Source organism: Wasmannia auropunctata, unplaced genomic scaffold (assembly GCF_000956235.1).
Source record: "Wasmannia auropunctata unplaced genomic scaffold, wasmannia.A_1.0 LD336088.1, whole genome shotgun sequence".
Taxonomy (NCBI): domain Eukaryota; kingdom Metazoa; phylum Arthropoda; class Insecta; order Hymenoptera; family Formicidae; genus Wasmannia; species Wasmannia auropunctata.
In genome coordinates, this window is record NW_012026802.1 from 886,844 (window position 1) to 908,031 (window position 21,188).

Here is a 21,188-nt window from a genome sequence, read left to right on the forward strand (position 1 = left end):
CTAAATACTATATTGTCTCATAATTAACATGATTTGCAGGGTAAATTTTAAAAAAATTCTCTCCGTGTATAATATTTACGCTATGATAATGTAACAGTACCGACACTGTCTAGAATGTTTAGAATTTTTTAAAATATATATTTACGCTATGATAATGTAACAGTACCGACACTGTCTAGAATGTTTAGAATTTTCTGTTTAGAATTACATAATAAAACTAAGGAAGTTATCCTCAGCAAAGCCCCATTTGCTGAGGATGACCTGAATTAGGCCAAATTAACATACATTTTATATATTATTTGGACCAAAATAGAAGAATTTTTACGCACCAACAACAGCATGAACTTTAAATTTCTTTATTTGATTACTTATTGTGATATAAATGAATACAATTTTTAAATATAAATTAAATTTTTATCAAATCTTCTCGTGTTATTTTATGAAACGTTATTACAAGTTCAAGTTGACAGTGAAAAATTAAATCGATGTGAATTTAAAAATTAACATGGGACGCGATATTTAGTTATATTATCTTCATCTGATTTGTTTATGTTCACCTTTATCCAAATTTATTTAAGACATTGCAGACGTATATGTCATGTATAACGACAGGTATTATTAGTTTTATTTATTATTTAATTTTTTAAAACAATTATACAGAAAAGTATCTTATACTTAAGATATTTTTCAAATCTGATTGTTGATAATCAAACGTTCGAATTGCGATTGTTTGAAACGTTTATACAGATAAAATAAATCAGGTTTTTAGGAATTTGTTCTTTACCTTAAACAGCGAACTTGCACGTGATCGGCCTGAGCACGTGATGATCTATCGGACTGTCGCTGTCGATCGAATTGATACACGAGAGTAGCTTTATTATTTCTGACACGAATAACAAACTCAGTTCCACTAGAACTGAAATAAAACTGACTGCGGCGTCCTACGGACGGCATTCGGTTTTTATCCGAGCGTGTATCTCTCCCCACTCTGCATCGTCTCCTCATCATTCCCACTTCGTAGACATTAAGACCTCGTGCGATTCGCCCTCGTGTATTTAAATAGATTGAATAGACTTTATATTTCTGTGATTGTATCGGGATAAAAAATGACAAAATTGAAATGATTTTGCATAAAAGGTTTAAAAGGTATTTGAATTAACAAACACGTGCTTTTGAATAATTCAAATTGATTATATTACCATGAATTTACCTATGACTCGGACTATGGCTGTTACGAAATATATTGTACATTATGTTACGTTACATTTGTATAGTATCAAAAATTTAAAAAAAGTTTTCGAAACGTTATTGTATTTTGTAACTTCATATAAAAATATTTGAGAAGGTTAGAAGGAAGATGATATATCTCGAAATGTTTATCTCCAATACAAAATATCGTCATGTTGTAGATAAGTTTTTACAGAGAGAGCTAGATAAGCAGTGTTGTACGAGTATGTTTCCAATCTTATTTGAAAAAAATAATAATTAAAAAATTCAAATTTTATTATAATATCCTGACAGATTTTAATTAAAATTATCACTATTGTAAACTCCACAATTTTCTTTGTTAATGGAATTTATTCGTTAATAATTATAATAATATCTTACTTATATAAATCATAAAATATTGAACGAATTCAACGAATTATAATAAATAAAAATAAAAATATAATAAACTATAATAAGAGTAACAATAAAATTATTATACACATTGCAGCATCCGTGTCGGTTTACATTGGCTATAATTTCGATCCGTGTCAGCTCACATTGGCTTTGATATCTTTAAAAATAAAAATTTTATTCTAATAAATAAGTGTGAAATGGCCTTTAGGTCTATAGTTAAAGCACGTGTTTTAATTACTTAAAAAGAAAATTTTTAATTATAGATTCATCTGATGTAATATGATATAAATTTGTTTCAGTCGGAATACAAATACCCATTGACGCCAATGACCCTGTAACTCTTGGATATTTTTGATCAAGGACTGCAATTTTTCATAGGCATTGACTCCTAAGAAATATTGTTTTTTTTTTTAGATTTTTCATACGTTATTGTAAGGAGATAAAATTGCACGAAAAAATAGTAAAAAAGATAAAATTAATAAAAGATGAAATGATAAATTAACTCAATATATAACGTATATATTTTTTTAGACAATTTAAAAGTTTAGACGTGTAGCTCACGCGCGATTTGCTTTGTTATCAAATTTATTATCAAATCCGTCAGATTAAGGAAAAAGTAGAATAAATAGTATTATATTTGAAGGATTTGGCTTGACGTCAAATACTTCAGATAACATATGAAGTATATGAATGCATACATATATATATATATATATATTTGCGTTGATAAACCGTATATTAATTAAGCGCGATTATTTGAGTTGTGATATCCGAAAATCTGTCGAGAAATTATTTATTAACAAAATATTAAATTATATCTGTCTTTCATTGCCCTGTCACAGCGAAGCAGAGACGATAGATTACATCTTTGTCTATTTATTATACATATCGCTGAGGATGAATCCTGATACGATAAGGGTTATTCGATAGTAAAATATTGAAAATCTAGAGAAGCAAACACTTAGCTGTATATATTAAATATAAATAATAAATAATATATGAAATTTCGATAAAGAATATCTTTGATTAAAAGATTCGCATCGCGAGTAATGAAAACGACGGACATAATCAAGAGATATCATGAAATTATCTTGAAATATTTAGACTGTCTTTCACTGAGCGGTGTACTTTTGAAAAAGGCGAATTATGCGCGCGGACGATTATCTTTAATTATAATGCCGAGGAATAAATTTAAGGAATAAAAAATACAAATAGTATCGAGTAAAAAAAATTCGAGTACGTTAATGTCACGTTTTCATTTATTACCAATTATGGTTCTAAAATGAGGTACTCAATAAAGCGCGGTGGTTGCATCAGAAGAGAGATGCACATTGCACAGTTGATTAAATTCCAGATCTCAATTGGCAATCGACTGATGTAATCTTCCTCCTGTGAGCGCTAAGCCATCGCAGATGTTCGTATCACCATGACTGTCGTTATATGGCTATTATCAGTCACTATTCAGTTCCTGACCTGTTTATATGTATCTTGACACAAGTGGAGTTCATATACTGATAACAGCGCGCTCGAAATGACTCATGGAAACATTGGTGGCTGAAATAGACGAAATCGCTTCGGAGAATAATTACATGCATAATGTGATAGTATATATTAATTACTCTTAGATGTAAACACAAGTTGCCGTACGCTCGATAGAAAGGTTTCAATAAAATCTGAATGATCGTAATAGATAAACATTAAATAAACTCGGAAATGGTTCATTAGCTCTCTGCTGGATAGCTTGTTGCCTTTCCAATTCGCACTTTCTAAACATCGTAATATACTGAAAAATGTATATATATAAGTGTTAATATATATAAGATAATAATTTTTCATGACCGGAAAGCGTTGGAATTTTCATGTTGAGAAAGTGTATGAAAAGTTGACAAATTATATCCTTTTTGTAAATTACATAAGATACATAAAGAAAGTGTACAAAGTATAAAAGGTAACATATACAGTAATTTTATTTTTATATAATGTTACTATATTACAATACAATATAAACAGGTGGTAGACGTCACATAAATTCATTTCAAATACAGCCATTGAAATCAACTTTCGCCATAGGCATTCACAATCAAATCATGCGTGAACAATTGCACGTGTGCTACGTACTTTTAATTGGAATAATCGACGGCGATTATCATCATTAGAAATTTCACGATTAACACAATTGCAAGACGCGGAACGACAGTAACGCGACCGCGGTCGTAAGGCCGGAAGCCGCAAAGTTTGGCAACATTTATTATGCATCGCGGAAGGAATGTATGAGCGTTTATTTGTACTATTTACTTCTTTCGAAGATCCCCTTTTGTATTTCTAATTTGGATTGACGTAAGGTGTGTACAAAAAATACGACTGTTCGGCAGGACAGATTATTATTGTATTTTACATACGGTCCCGTACACACGCGTGATTTCGAATAAAAATTTGTTGCCGTTTTGATTTACTAAATTTCTCCCTCGTTACACGGGGATGCATGAACTTTACTCTAAAAAGAAAAAAAAGAGGTAAAGTTTACGTGTTTATATCTCGAACATTTCCGGATTTTCACGAATTATCGAATTAAAACTCGAACGCATTGTCACAGGCGCAACACAAGTGCAAAATTGTAAATCAGCGATGTATAGCGATATTGCTATATGCGGAACGAGGAATTCAAGTGAAGGGTCTATAATTGTAATAGATAGATAAATATTACATATCAAAATTTACAAATAATCTTTAAATCGATATAAAAAAGTTTCCACTCAATCCTTACAGCTAGAGTCTCATAAAAAATATTGGAAGATGTTTTATAGTCTCATACCTGTCTGCGGAGATACTAGAAAAACTCGGATCTAGGTAATACCTACGAAATTGTAACACACATCTCTTTCTAATAGTAGTCTCTATACATTTCCTTTAGTATAACAATAAATAAAATAAAAATCTGTACAATACTTGAACGCTTTAGGCGCTGGATAATTGTAAACAATTTGAAAATGCAATTATATTTCTACAAATGTAAGTACACATTCTTGAGTAGTCATCGTAACAAGGTGTTCTTGATATACCGAACCTGTTCAAGCGCTGCGATTCACAATGCGCGTAACAATCGCAGATAAAACGTTTCGTCATATGATTTAAGTACATACCATTCGCGCGACATCAAAACCGATAATTGTTTTGATTTTAAAGCTGTCAATACGCCTTCCTTCCCACGGAATATTATCTGTGATGTACATAACGTTCGCTATATGTGCTACGAAAATATATATGTATATATATCTAATAAAAAAATATCACGACCCTCGGGCTCGGATTAAACGCGCGACTCGGAACAATTGTGCAAGAACGCAGCGTTGAGTCTTCGAAAAAGAAAATACTGGAAGATAATCGCGGGAATATATTCTCGTTCGTGTGTGTGTGAAAGATTTTTAGTGAGCTCCGATGACATCGTACACTACAATCGGCAAGGACAAAAACGAGATTGTACGTAATTAGCGCATTATTACATGACGGTGCAGCAGTTCTTCTCCGAGTGATTATCGCTCACGATCTCACTGGTGTTCCCAGTGAAGCGCTGAGTGAAATCGTCGGTGCTGAGATCGGAATTGGAGATGGACGAGACCGGCATCGGGATGCCGTTCCCGTTCGCGTCTACGGAGCTGCCGGTTATGTGCCGGTTCTGCGCCCGTTTCTTCTTCAGATCCGACAGAGATTTCACGAAAACAACGGACACGTGTATGTTGATCTTGCCGTTGGTGTCGGCGTCCGTAGAGTAAATCGGCGACTGCTGCTGGCTGCCGACCAGCGGGTCAGGCCCTGTCACTGCTGTGCAGGCAAACACGTAAATCCAATGTGCTACTTCTTCCGTCAAGCGTGCAGGCTTTTCGATCGACGCGATCGCCACTTTTTCGCCCCTCCACCTCTCAACCCCACTTTCTATCCCTATGCGCACTGATCATCACAATTAAAAAAAAAGGAGAAAAAAAACCAAGGATGTCAACTATAATGAATCTCATGCGCTAAGCCTGACATGCTTTCAGCAACAAGCGTTTCGGAAACATTGCACCAAGAAGGACCATCATATGCACATCAGTGTGTACGTACACAGTATTGTTACTAAACGATTCAACGGTTGCGTTTTACGCAAGCAAAATCAATGAGTACATAAGAGAGAGACAGAGAGACAGAGAAAGAGAGAGGAAGAATATGATAATCACGGCTGTTGTTACAATACAAAGAATAAGAACGGTGTTTAACAATTAGGATATATCTGGTACGTCTTCGCATTTTACTACTGTGGAATTTTTCCAACATTTGGATCTACGAACGATTGACTAACTGTAGTTGCGCGTTATCAATAATGATCGTAATCTACTATCGAATGAAACACGGTGTGATAATTTGACGTTTCGTCTAGAGCACTGTTTCGTTCAGAGAACGCAAGCATAAAGATCCGTTGGTAATTCATCCACCAATGGTTCGTCTTCGCTATATCTGATATGTTTTTCCTTTCACTTCTCGAATTGACTATTTCAATAACGGGAGGTGTGTGTGTGTGTGTGTATGTGTGCGTACGCGTGTGTTTCTGTCTGTGTGATCCCTTATTACATTTACTCCGCCACATAATACAATGGATACGAAGCAAATCTTTAATACGAAGTGTAGAACTTGACGATAGGTATACATAAAAATTCGTAGAGTTGCGATCAATCTTAGGTCATGCTTTAGGCTCAAAACTCGCCCGTTACACTACGGACGTATTATTCGGCAAAATATTTATATCAGTCATCTAAATATATAGGGCGATTCCTCATTACACGTTAATATATTCTTTTTCTTATTTCGATCTCTCGACACACTCCCTACGATATATAATCAAGAATCGACCTGTATACTTTCATTCTAGAGAAAACTTGCGCATAGTATAGTATATGTATAAAGAATGTAGAATAATATATCTGTCGATTCTACTTATTGTGCGACCTACTAGCATAATATATGTATGTATATATAATTCTCTAAATCGATTAGGCTCCAGTTTATGTAAGAAATTACAGAAACAATTCGGCATAACTATAATAAATACCACAATCCGTTTGATCATTATTCTATCTTGCGCTCAGTGGCCGCTAAGCTTTGCTAAAACGGTCCACAAAGATACGCTAAGGAAGCCAGTACCACTTAGGCCTTGCCAAAGAAGATTCGATATATGAATATAAAGCGAAATGTGTATGTGTGTGTGTGTGTGTGTTTTAATGTGAAAATAACTTCCAGAGAGAAAAATGCATTGCATGTATGCGCAGCACACGAAGATATACGTTTTACGTACATCCATGAGCAAATAACTTTTGGCGCAGTGTGATATGTATGATACGAAAGAGATAACGTAATTTAATGCATCGTACAGACCGTGAAATGTAATAATTAAAGAAATAGAAAAGTGACGTAGAAAACTAACCTCGCAATTATTCAGGAGCACGCAGTAGTGAAAAAAAAGAAAAAGCTGGTAAATAATTGACAGCTAACACAATGAAGTTTGACATGAGTACATTTATGGGATTTTGTAATTAGTAGATTAGTACGTGTAATTTATATATTCGATTCATTAGAATTATTCAATATTGTTTTCTATTAGTATACAAAATTTATTATATAAAAATTTAAAGATGCGCTTTTGTCAGACTTAACAAGAAACTGGCCGCACCTTTAGTTTCCAAATAATCGTTCTATAATGATCGTTTTAATTATTTTCTCTTCTTTCGTCACAATAATTTTCTATCATTTTTAATGAGCGTATGACTTATAAAATTTATATACAATCTTCAAATTTTATGCTCGCGTTAATTTTCCTACGTTCCGGGCATCATGAATTATAAATGAGCATGATATATAAACATATATATGCGAACATGTATATATATATGCAATTCTTGAATCGCATGATCGAGGTATACATTTTTTGGAAGTCTCTTCGCACAAAGCTACCATTTACCACAATAGTCTACCGAACCACAACCAATGCAAGCAAATATACATTTGGAATGTACCTGAATCTTTATCAACATCTTCGTGAAGAAAAGACTCGTTGTCTTTTCCTTCGGGACCTTTCCGCACCGCTGAAGTCAGCGCGCCGGAATCAGTCTCGTGGTCCCCTACTTCCTGCGTACTGTTCTCCAACGGCGGAATACTTGATGTAGGAGTGCTAACATACGTCTAGAAAAAAAAATACCCGCATCAATTAGTATTTTTTTTTTAATTTAAAGGCCTCGGTCTTATTTTTATATCTCAGAGAAAGCAGAGTGTTGTAAAATATTTTTAGTTTGTTGTACCTGTTGCGCTTGTAACCTCAAGCGAGTTTCTTCCTGGGCGTCTTTTTTCGTAGTAAGAACCTTGTCTCGTATGGATGTCCGACGTACACTCTGTGTTCGCGTGTTTATGCTTTGCGATCTGCGTACCCTGCGTCCTTGCGCTTCACGAAGTCGTTTACTCTCTTGCTCTGTTTTCAATTCCACTATCCTCTCCCTAATTTCCGGATCTTCACATATATCTGCAACACATAAAAATATTAAAGTACAGGATAATGAAGCAATAATCGAAACATATCGGTATATCCTACCTGCGGGAGTTTCATCGTGCTTATTCTTTGCATTTAGGTCTGCTCCGTTTTGTACCAATAATTCAAGTACTTCCAACTGTAATGTAAAATTATATACGACTTAGAAAAACTTTTAAATGTTAAAAAATTTATGATTTTCATGTAAAAAAGATTTGGGAAAGCAGATTTACCGTTTCAATCTAAATAAGACTTAATTTTACATTTATCATAATTCCATTATTTGTATATAAGTAAAAAAAGATTTAAACTTACATGTCCCCAACATGCAGCTGCATGAACTGGCTGCCACTTGTCATTATCCTCTACATCTGTTGATACATGTTGGTCAAGAAGAAATTCCACAACTCTTAAGTACCCATTTGCCGCTGCTATATGAAGCTGTAATGAAAAATTGTGATACAGTGAAAACATAGTTTACTAATTTTTCTTGCTTATCAAATTGATAGATCTACTTCAAGACGTATACATACAGGCGTGGCACCTTGATGATCCTTATATTCAAGGTCGCCTCCTAAAGAAGCAATCTTTTGCAAATCACGTAACATTTGAACCTCGGTTGAAGCTCTCGTTTCATCTATTAATTCTTGAGTAACTCCTCGCCTTGCCATCTCTCCTGCGTTATAAAAATACAATTTTCGTAAAAATTCACCACAACACTGCTTGCGCTGTATGCCATTATTATAACAAAATGTTACAATTTAACAAATTCCATTACCTTCGATACAGTCCAACGTTTTTTCATCCTCACAAATGTCGTACGGCATGTTGCCATCCGCATTAACAGCTAATAAATTCGCACCTCTGGCAATGAGGTATTTGACTAAATGTAAGTGACCGCATGTAGCAGCAGCGTGTAACGGTGTCCATTTCTCACTGTCTTCCGCATTCACGTTAGCACCAAATTCAATGAGTAGCTTCATCATCTCTTCATTATCGTCTATACAACACTGATGCAGTGCTGTCAAACCGTCTTCGTTCGTCGAGTCAGGATTTACACCCTTCTTCAAAAGCCTTCTTACTGGAATGAGATAAATGTTGGTGAGATGTAAATACACTGAGGCATGTATATTATACATAGTATATTCATTTCAAATATGTATATATATGTACAAAATTTCTTACCTTCATCGATGTCATTCCGCGCCGCGGCTTCCAACAACATAACACTGTCGCTAAAGTATATATGACGTTTATTACTTGTATGCCTAGTTTGATGCCGCAACCATTCCTTCTCGCGCTGTCTCCATACTTTTAATTGCTGAAGTCTACGATGACGCGCCAAGTGTAATCGCTCTTGCGTGGTCAGTCTTTCAACGTGTACCATCTCTGCCACTAACTCGGAGTGATCCATTGTTAGGTGCTTATAATTTTTGCAGATATATTTACCTGTTAACAAAAGAGGAGAAAAACGTCACAAGATGTTAGGCACACTGAACATTTTCTATACACACATACATAACACATTTTTGTGCAATTAAATATCGAGAGAATAAAATAACGTCCCAGAATAAATGTACGTGTCATAAACGTTTGCAGGTCACGTTCGACCTTATTAATTATACCACATTTATCTGTACTTTTACTTTTTAAACATATTTGAAAGAACAATCACAGAATTTAAGAATTTGAAAAAAAAAAAAAAATAAATAAAATGTAAATCCAGCGGCTTTACCTTTAGGCTTACAAAGACAAGATCTCATTCTCAGATAATTTAAAATTTTTCGATAAACACCGGATGTCATTCTGGTGTAATCGAGATTTTCACTTATTTCAATAACGCACACGCAACTTGACTGATCCCTCCTGAGCTATCTGGCGGGAATGATAGCATATTTTAACCAGGTGCTCCCTCGAAACTTATCAAATACTTAGGTAAGTAAACATACAATATTTGCACAAATGTTCGCACATGCTGACAAAAAAAGCTCTTTTTGTGAATAGCAATGAACGATATGATTTAACGCTTCGACGTGTGTACCTTTAAAAAAAACTTGACTGGATGTCCAAAAATACTTCCTCAAAAATAAGGTCAGTGCATTTACCTTGAGAATTCATTAAAAAGACAAAAATGCAAATAAAATAATGTAATATTCAAAAATAAATTGCTGAAATGTTTCTACATATTTTCGCTTCGATTAGACGTATAATGAAAATCTTTGTTAGGTATATAGACTGCGTGTGCCTGTAACACATGTGCAATAAATTTCATCCTTAATCTCAGATAATACATTGCGTTACTAGATCAAGAATGTACATATTTAAACGTTCCATAATCTCGGTACACAGAACAAGTTTTACGCATCTCAGACAGTTTACAAAAAAAAAAAAAAAACGCTTGTTCTTCCTCAAAAGAGAGTTAACTTACTATAACCATGTAACGGGAAAAAAAATAAATACCGGAGTTGTTTATCAGTGTAAAGATTTGTTTTTAGAAAACTGTCAAAACAAGGAGCACTTGGTTGCCAATGCGAATTCCAATTCGAATCAATTGCACGATTTCTCGCGTCAACCCCGTGACACGACGAGAGGCGCGTAAGGGAGACGCATAGGAGAGATACTTGCTGATCGTTCATCGGGAGCCTGACGTCTGGTTGCACGTTACTCCGCGCACAATCACCGCCGCGGAAAGGTGCACGGCAGAGTAATATTCCGTCGCGCGGGAATTCATCGCCCTCCTCCTCCTCGTGTCCCCCGCGCTCGCGTACGGGGGCGATCAGAAATGCGGCACGTGATCCCGCGGTAAAAGCACGAGTCGAGGCGGGATAGACTTTACTTCCTGCCAATTACATCGGCTTTCGGAGGGTAACCGAAGCCGTAAAGCCGTTGCGCGATCAAGGCCAGGACGCGCGCGGCGCGTATCGCGCAGGATCTCACGGGAACGTGAGAAAGGCGCGAGGTAGGGAGAAGGGGGAGGGGGGGAGGTGGAATTCTCCCACGGGGCGACGGACGGACACACGAGGATCAGCGCGATCGAGCGATGCGCTGAAAATCGACGAGAGAGCGGTTCTCTCCTTCTCTCTCCCTCTCTCTTTTTTTTATCTCGTTTTTTATGTACTTACGTATGCAAACGCGCGGTCCGACACGCGGCGGCTGCGGTGGTCCGCTTTCCTTCTCCCCCTATTTCCGCCGCGATCGCGATCGCGCCAGGCCAGCGGAATGTAACGACGAACGACGACGGCGAGGACGAGGAGGCGCTCGGGCCGAGGACTCGAGCTCGGGACGCACGGCGGCGGGGCGATTCATTCACGTCGCGCTTCGCGCCTAACCGCGGCGGTGATCTACGGCATAATCCCGCGAGCGAGCGCGATCCCTCGGTGCGCGGCGCGGCGCGCGCGCGTTACGCCGTCTCGCGAGGCAGATACTGCGTGTGTGCCACTGCCGGTGGCGAAAATACGCTCGCGCGCGTTCCCCGTGCCTGCCAGCGCGTGCAGCCAGCCGCGGAAACGTCTACCTGTCGGTCGCCATTTTTAAACTACCTGCGAGAGATCGCGCCCGCGCGCACGCCTCGCCTCACCTCGTCCACTCTCGGCCAGTCCCGCCTGGCCTCGCCGTTCGCCGCGCGCGCCACCCCTCACCGCGCCCGCGGATCGAGCGACCGGACTCGCGGCTCGCTTCAGCTCGCTCGGGAATCGTGAACGAACGGGATGGAGGCGCGCGCGCGCACCCTCGCCGACGATCGGCGGCGGCGCCGATCGGCTCGATAATATTCCGCGCCGAGCCACTTCCGCCTCGCCCGCGGAATAACGTTATTGCATAACCGTTTTGTGCCAGCTGGTCGATAAGCGGGGGGGGGGCAACCCCCTCGATTCTCCGCGTTTGGAATGCTTCAAGGTTCGGATGAGCTGATCGACGAAGCGTGATCTTGGCCGCGCTTCGCTGGATTTCAAATTGACTTAAATTCTTAGGCTGTAAGTCGTTTGTATCACTCGAGATAATACACGTACATACATTTTTTAATTAGATACGTATAACAATGTTTTTCAAGTATAAGGAATTATCACTGTCACGTGTGTGTGTGTGTGATATCAGCGTCGCGAGAAATGTATTGTCATACGCACACACACGTGATAATGTATGATAGTGACCACTTTTCTTTCTCTCGCAACTACGTGCTTCTGGGAAAACACTTCGAATATACGATAATTCAAAATAATATATCAAAACGCTTAAATTTATTTTTCATCATGTGTTGCATATGTTGCACGAATGAAAAGAAAGAAACGTTCTATTCTCGTATCCTTTATTGAGCACAGTAATATAATATATATTGATTCGGAGATCGTTTTCAAAATCTAATTGAATCGTCGAAGCGGAATGTCAAGAACGACACGCCGAATGACACGCGCGCGTTGAACACGCGGCCGTTTTGCGATAGAAATTCCGAAATGAACGAAGTTTACGTACTTAAAATCGAATTGGCTTTTCTTTCGTTTTCATAAAATAAATCAAGATCGATTCGAATATACATCCGAAATCGCGCGCCCTCCCGATGGACGCGTCGAAGCGCGTGCTCCGATGACTCACTACTGTCGTCATTCGTCGCCGCGTCGACGTGCGATCGCGCTCGATATACTCGGCCTTCTCGTCGCATCCAAGTGCGCTCCCGACCGCGGAGACACACTGCTCGGTCCCGAGCAGATAAAGAATCGAATCTTATCTGCGGTCGCGACGGCACGGCGCCGCTTTCCGCGCGTTCGCCACTCGCGATACCGCGCGGTGCCACGCCGCGCGGACGACCTTGGAGTGTGGACACCGCCTGCCGATCTCGTCGAGACGTCGCCCCGACTCCCGGACGTCCACGTGCATCGGTGCATTGTCTACCGATATGGAAGAACGCGGCGATGGCGCCAGTACCGGGGCGCATCTCGCGGTCGTAGCTGGAATTTTTGCTACCAGCGGTAGTCTTCTTGGCAAGCTCGCCGGCGGCGCTGATGCGTCGTCATTGGTGAGTTGGCGGCCGATTCGAATCGCCGGTAAACAGGCGAAACGGACGGCGGATTTTTATTTACAAATTTAGTTTTTGGAAGGAAAAAATTTTACGGTTAAGAAATTTTGGATATTTTTAATTTTTACGACGTGTATAATGGCCATATACATTATTGCGCACTTTTTTGTGCAAAATACAATTTTTGCGGAATCTTATAAAGATTTTCTAAAGATCTTTTAAAGCTCATCTTGTTTTATATTAACAATATCTATATATGTTGTTATGCATTGTCAAGACTGATAAACAAGCCAAGAAGATAAGTGATTGAAAATTGGAAAATTAAAAATAGATTAAACGTTAGAAATTTGAAACTATATATGACAATGTATTATGATGTTTACATGTTTACTTTGTTTTTGCGATAGCCGTCGTTGCTTCTAAAAGGAACGCTTCTCATCCTTATGATTGTGTGCAACACCATAGGATGCACGTTTTTTGTCAAAGCACTTCATGCCAGTGGATCTTCTTTGCCGATGACGGTCGCCAGTGCAGCCACGAACTATGTTTGTTCGGTGAGTTGTTAAATCTTATAATTAATCTCGTAAATAATATTTTCATTAGATAACACGATGTAACACACGAACCTTCCTCTCGCGATTTTAATCTCGACGTTAACTTTTTCAACGAATTTAAACTCGATTTAGTGAAAAACTCAAGCTACTAGTAATACTGTTTTGAAGTATCTTTGAAAAAAGAAGCTTTTTAAAAAGCTAATTGTAACCTTCAGGAGATTCTAAATGATTAATATAATATTATATTACTTCTCAATTAAAGTTTCAAGGAAATTTTATTTTAATTCGTACATTATAATAATATGTAACAAAATTCAAATTAAATAATTGTGATATCAATGATGCAGACTTCTCACCAAGAAAAAGTTCGCGACTTTGAACTTAAGAATTTATCATTGAAAGAAATACATTAACTTTTGTATTCGGGAAATTTTAAATAAATGACATAATAATATCCTTCAATTCAATTTCAAGAGAGTTCTACTTCAACGGAATTTTAATTCGTGATTTATAAAGACATATAATGAAATTGAAAATTAAAAAGTTATGATATTAATGATAGCTTTTCCCCAAAGAAATAATCTTCTTTAAATTGGAGACTCTGTCACTGAAATTAAGGTCGCGACAGGACGATCGTTCACAACGTGCTTATCGCAGAAAGAAAGATTGTCGTGAAACATCGGGCCGGATATTTTTTTGAGAAAGTTTTGAGAACGGTAATGGAATGAAATGGCGTGGGGAAATTATCTGTAGAAAGAGCATTTGTCGGCGGCAATTATTCGTCTATAGCCGGCGCGGCCCGATATACTATACTTCCGAGAGTCGGTTCGCAAAGAGTGAAAGTTGTTTCGCAAACTAGACTCGCAATTCCGCGAGTGTGCACAATGCGGTCATAGCAATTATATGCGCACAGGTACGTGGCGATTGAACGAGAACTGGTACGATATGATACACGCTATTGAAACGCAATCTCGATTGCGGCGCATTATACGCTGGGAAATGCATTACGCCGGAATTATTATTAGAATAATAGAAATAATTACGTTTATTGTCTCGCGAGTGATTCTTTTCTTTCCCCTCTTCGTTCCTCCTTCTATGAAAATATTATGCATTCCGTACGTGAAATATTAGCAAAATTAAATTTGTCTCATTAGTCCGTCAAGTAGAAATGATGTCGGAGATGTAGAGGAAAATATCGTTCTACACGTTACGGAGAATTATATAGAAGAATTCTATATAATTCTCCGTGAAAATTAATTTAATCCGTTTCGCGCGATAGCTATACTAAACCCAACACCGTACATCGATTGCGTCGGCGTGAAATTAAATATTCACGAGATTAAGTTTGGGTTTGCGAGGATATAGGTACGTTTTAAACTTAAGAATGTCACCGATTAGCGATTCCCGAGAAATAAAGATGCAGTTATATCCGTATCTACATAGTGTCCTATATATTACCCTATGTCAAACACGTGGCTTATCGCGATTACATTGATCTTCAATATTTTTTCATTTCTTTCTTAAACAATTTTAAAGTGCGAAATAATAACACAAAAGACTTTATTTTTGCACGATGAATCTATTTTGATGTAATATAGTAAAAACAAAAAGAAAGACTTGATCAAAATTAAGGAGCAACATATATGTATAAGTATGAACAATTTATATATTTTTTATAACATTTTATATTTGTGTGTGTGTGTGTGTGTGTGTGTGTGTGTGTGTGTGTGTGTGAGTGTATGTCACGCTTTTCATACTTGTTATGTTTTTCATTTCTGCAAAAAAGTTGAAATTGAAATTATTTTGCACAAGTAACTGTGCTATCAAAATAAAACTTTAACTTCGAAGAATTGTGAAGAAACATAGAGGTGAAGGGATATTAAAAGTCTCGATCATATTTTATTATAAAACGCTTATTTTGAATATTCCTGTAAATGTCCCTTTCGTTCTTAAAGGCTTTTGTAGGCTTCATTGTATTTGATGAATCCACTTCATTGACCTGGTGGTGCGGAACTTCCTTGGTACTCCTCGGCTTGATGTTGATCTGCAATGTTCCCGCTGAAAAGAACGCTTCCGCCGTCGAGGAAAAATTGAAACATCAATAGCTGACGACGAGCGCTTTTATATTCCAAGCAAGAGCGATTGCGATTATGTTATAACGTCACGATTACTTCCATTTTTATATTGACATTGATAGATATTTATTGTGTCCTTTTGTCGGAAATGTTGTATTATTTATGAAAAATAATAACACTGAATTTCAATGTATAACATGTGAAAGTATTAATACAATAAATAGATAGATTTTTATTTATTACGAGTAGAATACTATTTAAGTATGTATAAAGTAGAACTTATACATTCTTTATTATAAATAAAATATTCTATTTTTATTATTATATTATTATTATTATATTTCAGTTTTTTCCAGTGATTTTCTACGTAAATGACGGATATAATTTTGAAGCGCACCGACGTAATTGTCCGAACACGAGATGACGTATCATGTGCACGATAGGTATACATATACGATAATGTATTATTAGATTGATCACTGAACGCAGTAATGCGAAATTCATTCAATACAGAAGGATAAAAATAATCTATCAGGTTTAAAGAGAAATATTTTGCATGCTTCCTTCTGTTCTAAAATTATTTGGTTCAAAAAGACTGATTAATCTTGATCGTACGGAAAATTTTGAGAATGAAAAGTGAGAGTAACGGATTATTCTTCACACAATATATAGAGTACAAGAAAAATATTTTATGCGATTTCTTAAAATATTCTCGATCGATCTTAACATTTTTATATTTCTATATGCAGATTGGATAGATTTTATGCCGGGTTTTAAAATGGGTCTTTAAAATCCATGTCGAGTTGCGTCTGTTTTAGCACAGCGAAGTGGATATCCGTGCTTACAATTATAGCAATGAATAAGCGGAATGACAAGCGAGATGACGAAGAGTACATGACGAGATGGATATTCCTCCCTTAAAACATGCTAGCACGATGTCACCTTCCCCTATTCGAGCCGTCAAGTAGGCAGCGTTTCACATTGACGCATTAATGAGGCGAAATTAGCACGGCGAGCAAATTATATATCGTTATTATTACGTTATGCCCGTGGTGACGGTCTCCGCGTCAATGTAACGCGTAATGAAGACGGATGTATTTATGTCCCGGGATGGGTGAATATACCTACCATGCGAATGAATATGCGGCATCTGATAGCGAGCTATAACGAGCACGCCGAACGAATCGATCCCTGTTGACGTTAATTCGCCCGCAGGTATCGAGATAGTTATCAGAATGATATCAAACGCGCACATGAATTTTGATGCGAAATTGAGAGCCATTGGCTTTTTCATGTGTAACGCGCTCCCGTCGCGTCGTCGTGATTTTCAACATTTCCTCTGTATACCACATCACGTTGGAACGAGTTAATATCATATTTTATCATCAATTAGCAAACGTAGGGTAAATATCGAGAAAGCGAATATTTCGCACGTAAATAAGAGAATGTTATAGAAAGAGAAATCATTATTGTAATTAATAATTATATTGCAAATATGAGGAAATTATATTAAATGGAGGAACTATTGTTATTTAATTTAATAAGAAGTTTGAAATATTTCTCACTTTCGCTCGCTCTCGATACCACCCCCTTCGTTCTTTCGGGATGCACCGCGGGAGCGGAAAGAGCGCGTCTCGGCGGGATGCCGAGCTCATTCAGGATCGCGTTGTGCCCTACACCGGCGTTCGGCCACGACGCAAGCGTAGCCCAGTAGCCCGTGTGCGAGTCCTACTACACTAGATTTCTCGTTTGTAGGGCAGGGTCGAGGGGCGGAGGGGGAAAGGAGGAGGGGGAGTTAGGGGGTGAGAACGGCCTTTATCGAGCGGCTTCTGCGCGAGCTCGCCTCGACGCTGACGCCGACGTTGTTCTCGACGTTTTCACCCTCAGGGGCGGATAACCCCTTCCGACACGTCGCCGGTAACTTCGCGAAACGCGTGACTGCTGTCTACTGGCTTAGAAGACGTCTTCTCGTCGCGAGGAGTTTCAGTTCTTGTTGCTCGGACAAGGAAATTGCTAATCGCGCCAGCGAAGCAAAACTCTAATTTAAGACTGATATATGACATGATACAAAAAATATACTCGTATATAAAGGTGGAGATTTTTTACATTTCTTAATTATAGACTCATGCAAGATTACAATATCGTTTATTTAGAATCTGGTTAGATTACAATATTTTTATATAAATTGCAGAATATCCTCACGAGTCCCTATACGGTGTCTGAATCTCGCGGAGACAAAGTTCCTTCATCTCGAGCTACCTAGGATCCGAATCGTCTCAATTCGGTCCTGCCGATCCCCACCGTGTTTCGCACGTTCTACCCCTTCCCATCCCGTCGCGACAAATCTGTTACGAGATTTCCACCTTCATCCTCGCCCACCTCATGGCAATGAATTTGAACGGGACGCAGATTCCCGCGGACGGGGTGAGAACGACGACGTTGGGCAATCGCGGCGTCTGCGTCGGTTCCTACATAAGAGAGAAAGAAAGAGAAAGGGTAAGAAAGAGTGGTATGATTCTCCCTACTTTTTGCCGCGGCCGCGCGAGTCCGGACGTTCGTATCTCCAACCCCCGGGTTGCGGCGGGTGAGATCAGCATCTCGAAAGGACGACTGGATGTCCCTTCCGACCGGGGTGTCTCGCTACCGGAACCTCGAGCTGATCCGACCCGACGACGGGCCAGACGTCGTTCACCGCGACAATCGATCGCAATAGTGCTTCGAGAGCTCAAGGTGCGCGTCCCCCGAGTGTGCGACCACCTTCGCGGTGTGTCATCTCGCTCGTCCGTCTGATTTCGAAGTCTAGTGTTTTCAGAAGGTGCCTCAGGTGTCAGGTGCGAAATCCTGTGGCCAGAACGAGCCGTGCCATGTCAGAACTGGAGAAACGCGCATTCGACGCAGGCTGTTCGCGCGCGGTGATAGGATCTACCCCACTATCCTGCACGTTGTTCTAGTCCCTGTTCCGTCACCCTCCCCCGCGTTCCTTCTCGTCGTCGCAGTCCAGTTTCCCCCACTTTGCGTGTACCCCGCCTTTTTCTCTCTCTTTCTCTTTACTCTTTTCTCACCCCTCGCTGCTTCGCCACCGGGAAAACCTTGCGTCCGCTCCTCGCGCGCTGCTCCTCGCCGAGAGCGGGGCAGTTTTCATACGACGCGCCCTTCTGTCGAGTCGTCGAGAAAGAGAGAAAGAGAGAGAGAGAGAGAGAGAGAGAGAGAGAGAAAGAGAGAGGAGAGGGAGAAATAAAAGAGAGAGAGATAGGAACGCACACAAATTGCGATACAATCTACTGTAACGATGTGTGACAGACGTGACTGAAAGTGTAATCGAACGATGGAATTAAAGAGGCGCGATCTGCCACGATCGGCCGCTTCGGGAATTCCTCCTCGCGGAAGCAGTTGAGCGAAGTGCAAACGATTTCTCGTCTATTCCGGCTGCTCTCGAAGAGAGAGAGAGAGAGAGAAACAGAGAATGAGACAGATGGAGAGAGCAAAAGAGACGAGATAACGTCCCGCGAGTGCAACGAGCTAATCCGCGATAACGGAGAGCAATCTCTCCCAAAGGGGTTTTGTCCCCGGCGTCTTTCTTGCGATATCAGTGTGGAACGTGAATTGTGCAGGTGCGTCTCGAATCGCTTTTTTCATCCCTTCTCATTTCGGAGCTTCCTTTTGATTTTGAACGTCGAGATGCGTTTCTTAACAAAGTTTGTTTATCGCGAGTAATGAGACCATCTGTTTAATCTTCACAACTGCCTTATTATTATGTGCGTAAATGAGTATTCTAAATATCTTTGTTCTCACGTTTAAATATTCGTCTTGTCCCTTTACATCGAGAGAAATATCTAGATGCTCTTCATTTGTTGCATCATTTAATATCATTTAATAACACATACAGCTTTTAGCTTGATTACAGACTGAATCGCGATATGCGAGATCAAAGATTAAGATCAAAGAGAATCCGACAATCAATCTAGATATAATTGATGAAAAGATTTTATGATATGCGTCTTTGACACGCTCGATTTTTAATGAATTAATTTTATGCAATTGATTTGCGATGAAAAAAATTTACCATAAAAACGTTTCGAGAGTGACAGCATCCGATTCGTCGAATATGATTGGTTTTCGCTGGATTTACCGGCCACACATATCAGCTCACAGTTTTATTTTAAGAGTAGGTCAACATCACGGGATGCGCTGCGCGTTTTACCATGCAATTGCATTTGAATCTGAATGGCAAATTGATAACTTTCATACAGTAGGAAAATAGCGGCATTCCCAGTTGCGAATATCCACAAATCTGGACAATATCGAATATTCTGATAGGAGATTATTCATGTTCACGTCAGTGATTGTAATGCCGATATTTCGAAATGGCGGTACTCTTTTTAAAATAAATTACTTTTTGTATAGATTATTATTAGATTAGGTTGACTAAAAAATTTTATAATCTTTGATTGTAATTGCAATAAATGAAATATGCATTTTTACATATTTGTTGTATTCATTTTTGTATTATGCAAACCTTTTTATATATACATATGCACAGAACGCTGATGTATAATATTGATATCACTGATCAAAGATAAAATCGCATAGATGAATAAATGAAAAATTATTACTTTGTTCCGGTATTGCAATCACTAATTTATGGCTTCTCATCACGCTGGAGTGTTAATGTATTAACGGCCAATATTTTATTTTCGAGGCAAAAGTTTTAACGCGAATAAAATGATTTTCATAACGAAAATAATCCTTTAAACTTTCCAATGTTTAATTAGTAAATATTAAATTTTCAGCTGTTTAATAATGCTTTTATGGTATTAATTCCAAAGTTTAAAAAAAGGCAAAAGTGACATTTAATATTTGTTATATTACATTTAAAGGGCTATTAGTTCATAATATGAATAAACGTTTATGAAATTTAACATGATTTTTTTCTGTTTAAAAATTTTAAAATCTTTCTCGAAATTCCGTTTAAAAGAATTTTTTATTGTTCGAATTTCCTCTCACATCTCATTGTGAGAGAAACTACGATTGTTTATATCCTGGTGTCGTGCGCCTTCAATAAATTAGAACTCATACTTACTAACTGACGGCGTAGTATTAAGTTACGAGGTCGTGAAGAGTCCGTGAGTTGTCGTTGCAATTAATATAACTTTCAGCCACGTCAATGAAGAGTTTCGACTTCTCTTTCGTGGCGGTCGACCAAATTAATATACATTCAAACCGGGAACACGAAATTTCTTGGACATCGTCGCGTACCGCAATTGTATCAATATTTGATTGCGTTCTACGACTTTTATTGAAAATGAACAGTTGCAAGCAAATGAAATAGTGTTATATTTCGCGCGTTCCGCGCATTCGATATATATATATATATATATATA

At 38.4% G+C, this 21,188-nt stretch overlaps 4 protein-coding genes across 14 annotated transcripts in view; 2 read left to right on the plus strand and 2 right to left on the minus strand.

Annotated features, from left to right (window-relative positions):
- LOC105448171 (peptide methionine sulfoxide reductase) overlaps positions 1-958 on the minus strand; it is a 4,320-nt gene extending 3,362 nt beyond the window's left edge. For both annotated transcript variants that reach the window (XM_011686589.1, XM_011686588.1), the window contains exon 1: positions 785-958. In XM_011686589.1, coding sequence (XP_011684891.1) covers positions 785-954 — 170 coding nt within the window. In that variant the 5' untranslated portion in view covers positions 955-958. The remainder of the gene's footprint in view (positions 1-784) is intronic.
- A 2,607-nt stretch (positions 959-3,565) lies between these two features.
- On the minus strand, positions 3,566-13,115 carry LOC105448173 (protein phosphatase 1 regulatory subunit 16A). Of its 8 annotated transcripts, XM_011686596.1 has the most exons (10): positions 10,212-10,768; positions 9,906-10,045; positions 9,356-9,619; positions 8,949-9,251; positions 8,704-8,846; positions 8,486-8,611; positions 8,234-8,309; positions 7,947-8,164; positions 7,665-7,830; positions 3,566-5,442 (listed from the first exon to the last, which is right to left on the minus strand). In XM_011686596.1, the coding sequence occupies exons 2-10, from the start codon at positions 9,973-9,975 to the stop codon at positions 5,120-5,122; spliced, it is 1,689 nt and encodes a 562-aa protein (XP_011684898.1). In that variant the 5' UTR covers positions 9,976-10,045; positions 10,212-10,768; the 3' UTR covers positions 3,566-5,119. The 8 variants fall into 8 exon arrangements, with proteins under 8 accessions (XP_011684898.1, XP_011684894.1, XP_011684893.1 ...); XM_011686592.1 differs by lacking the exons at positions 9,906-10,045; positions 10,212-10,768 and adding an exon at positions 12,638-13,115 and having other exon boundaries at positions 3,566-5,439; XM_011686591.1 differs by lacking the exons at positions 9,906-10,045; positions 10,212-10,768 and adding an exon at positions 12,638-13,115.
- On the plus strand, positions 13,041-16,046 carry LOC105448172 (transmembrane protein 42). Its single transcript, XM_011686590.1, has 3 exons — positions 13,041-13,178; positions 13,586-13,732; positions 15,688-16,046. Exons 1-3 carry the CDS (start codon positions 13,059-13,061, stop codon positions 15,835-15,837), a joined length of 417 nt encoding a protein of 138 aa, XP_011684892.1. The 5' UTR covers positions 13,041-13,058; the 3' UTR covers positions 15,838-16,046.
- A 1,895-nt stretch (positions 16,047-17,941) lies between these two features.
- Positions 17,942-21,188, plus strand: part of LOC105448174 (dual specificity protein phosphatase 15) — a 14,645-nt gene continuing 11,398 nt past the window's right edge. The window contains exon 1 of one of the 3 annotated variants that reach the window (XM_011686600.1): positions 17,942-19,562. The gene's annotated coding sequence lies outside the window, so the exon portion shown is untranslated. The remainder of the gene's footprint in view (positions 19,563-21,188) is intronic. The other 2 variants (XM_011686601.1, XM_011686602.1) reach the window with 2 other exon arrangements.

What these genes read in the sequence shown, in the direction of transcription:
- LOC105448172 (XM_011686590.1), top strand. Translation starts at nt 13,059, where the DNA reads ATGGAAGAACGCGGCGATGGCGCCAGTACCGGGGCGCATCTCGCGGTC. An exon ending in GCGCTGATGCGTCGTCATTG is followed by an intron (nt 13,179 to 13,585) that starts GTGAGTTGGCGG and finishes TTTTTGCGATAG; the next exon opens with CCGTCGTTGCTTCTAAAAGG. An exon ending in CCACGAACTATGTTTGTTCG is followed by an intron (nt 13,733 to 15,687) that starts GTGAGTTGTTAA and finishes TCGTTCTTAAAG; the next exon opens with GCTTTTGTAGGCTTCATTGT.
- LOC105448173 (XM_011686591.1), bottom strand. Translation starts at nt 13,097, where the DNA reads ATGCGCCCCGGTACTGGCGCCATCGCCGCGTTCTTCCATATCGGTAGA. An exon ending in CAGCTGCATGTTGGGGACAT is followed by an intron (nt 8,310 to 8,485) that starts GTAAGTTTAAAT and finishes TTTACATTACAG; the next exon opens with TTGGAAGTACTTGAATTATT. An exon ending in TGAGGTTACAAGCGCAACAG is followed by an intron (nt 7,831 to 7,946) that starts GTACAACAAACT and finishes TTTTTTTTCTAG; the next exon opens with ACGTATGTTAGCACTCCTAC.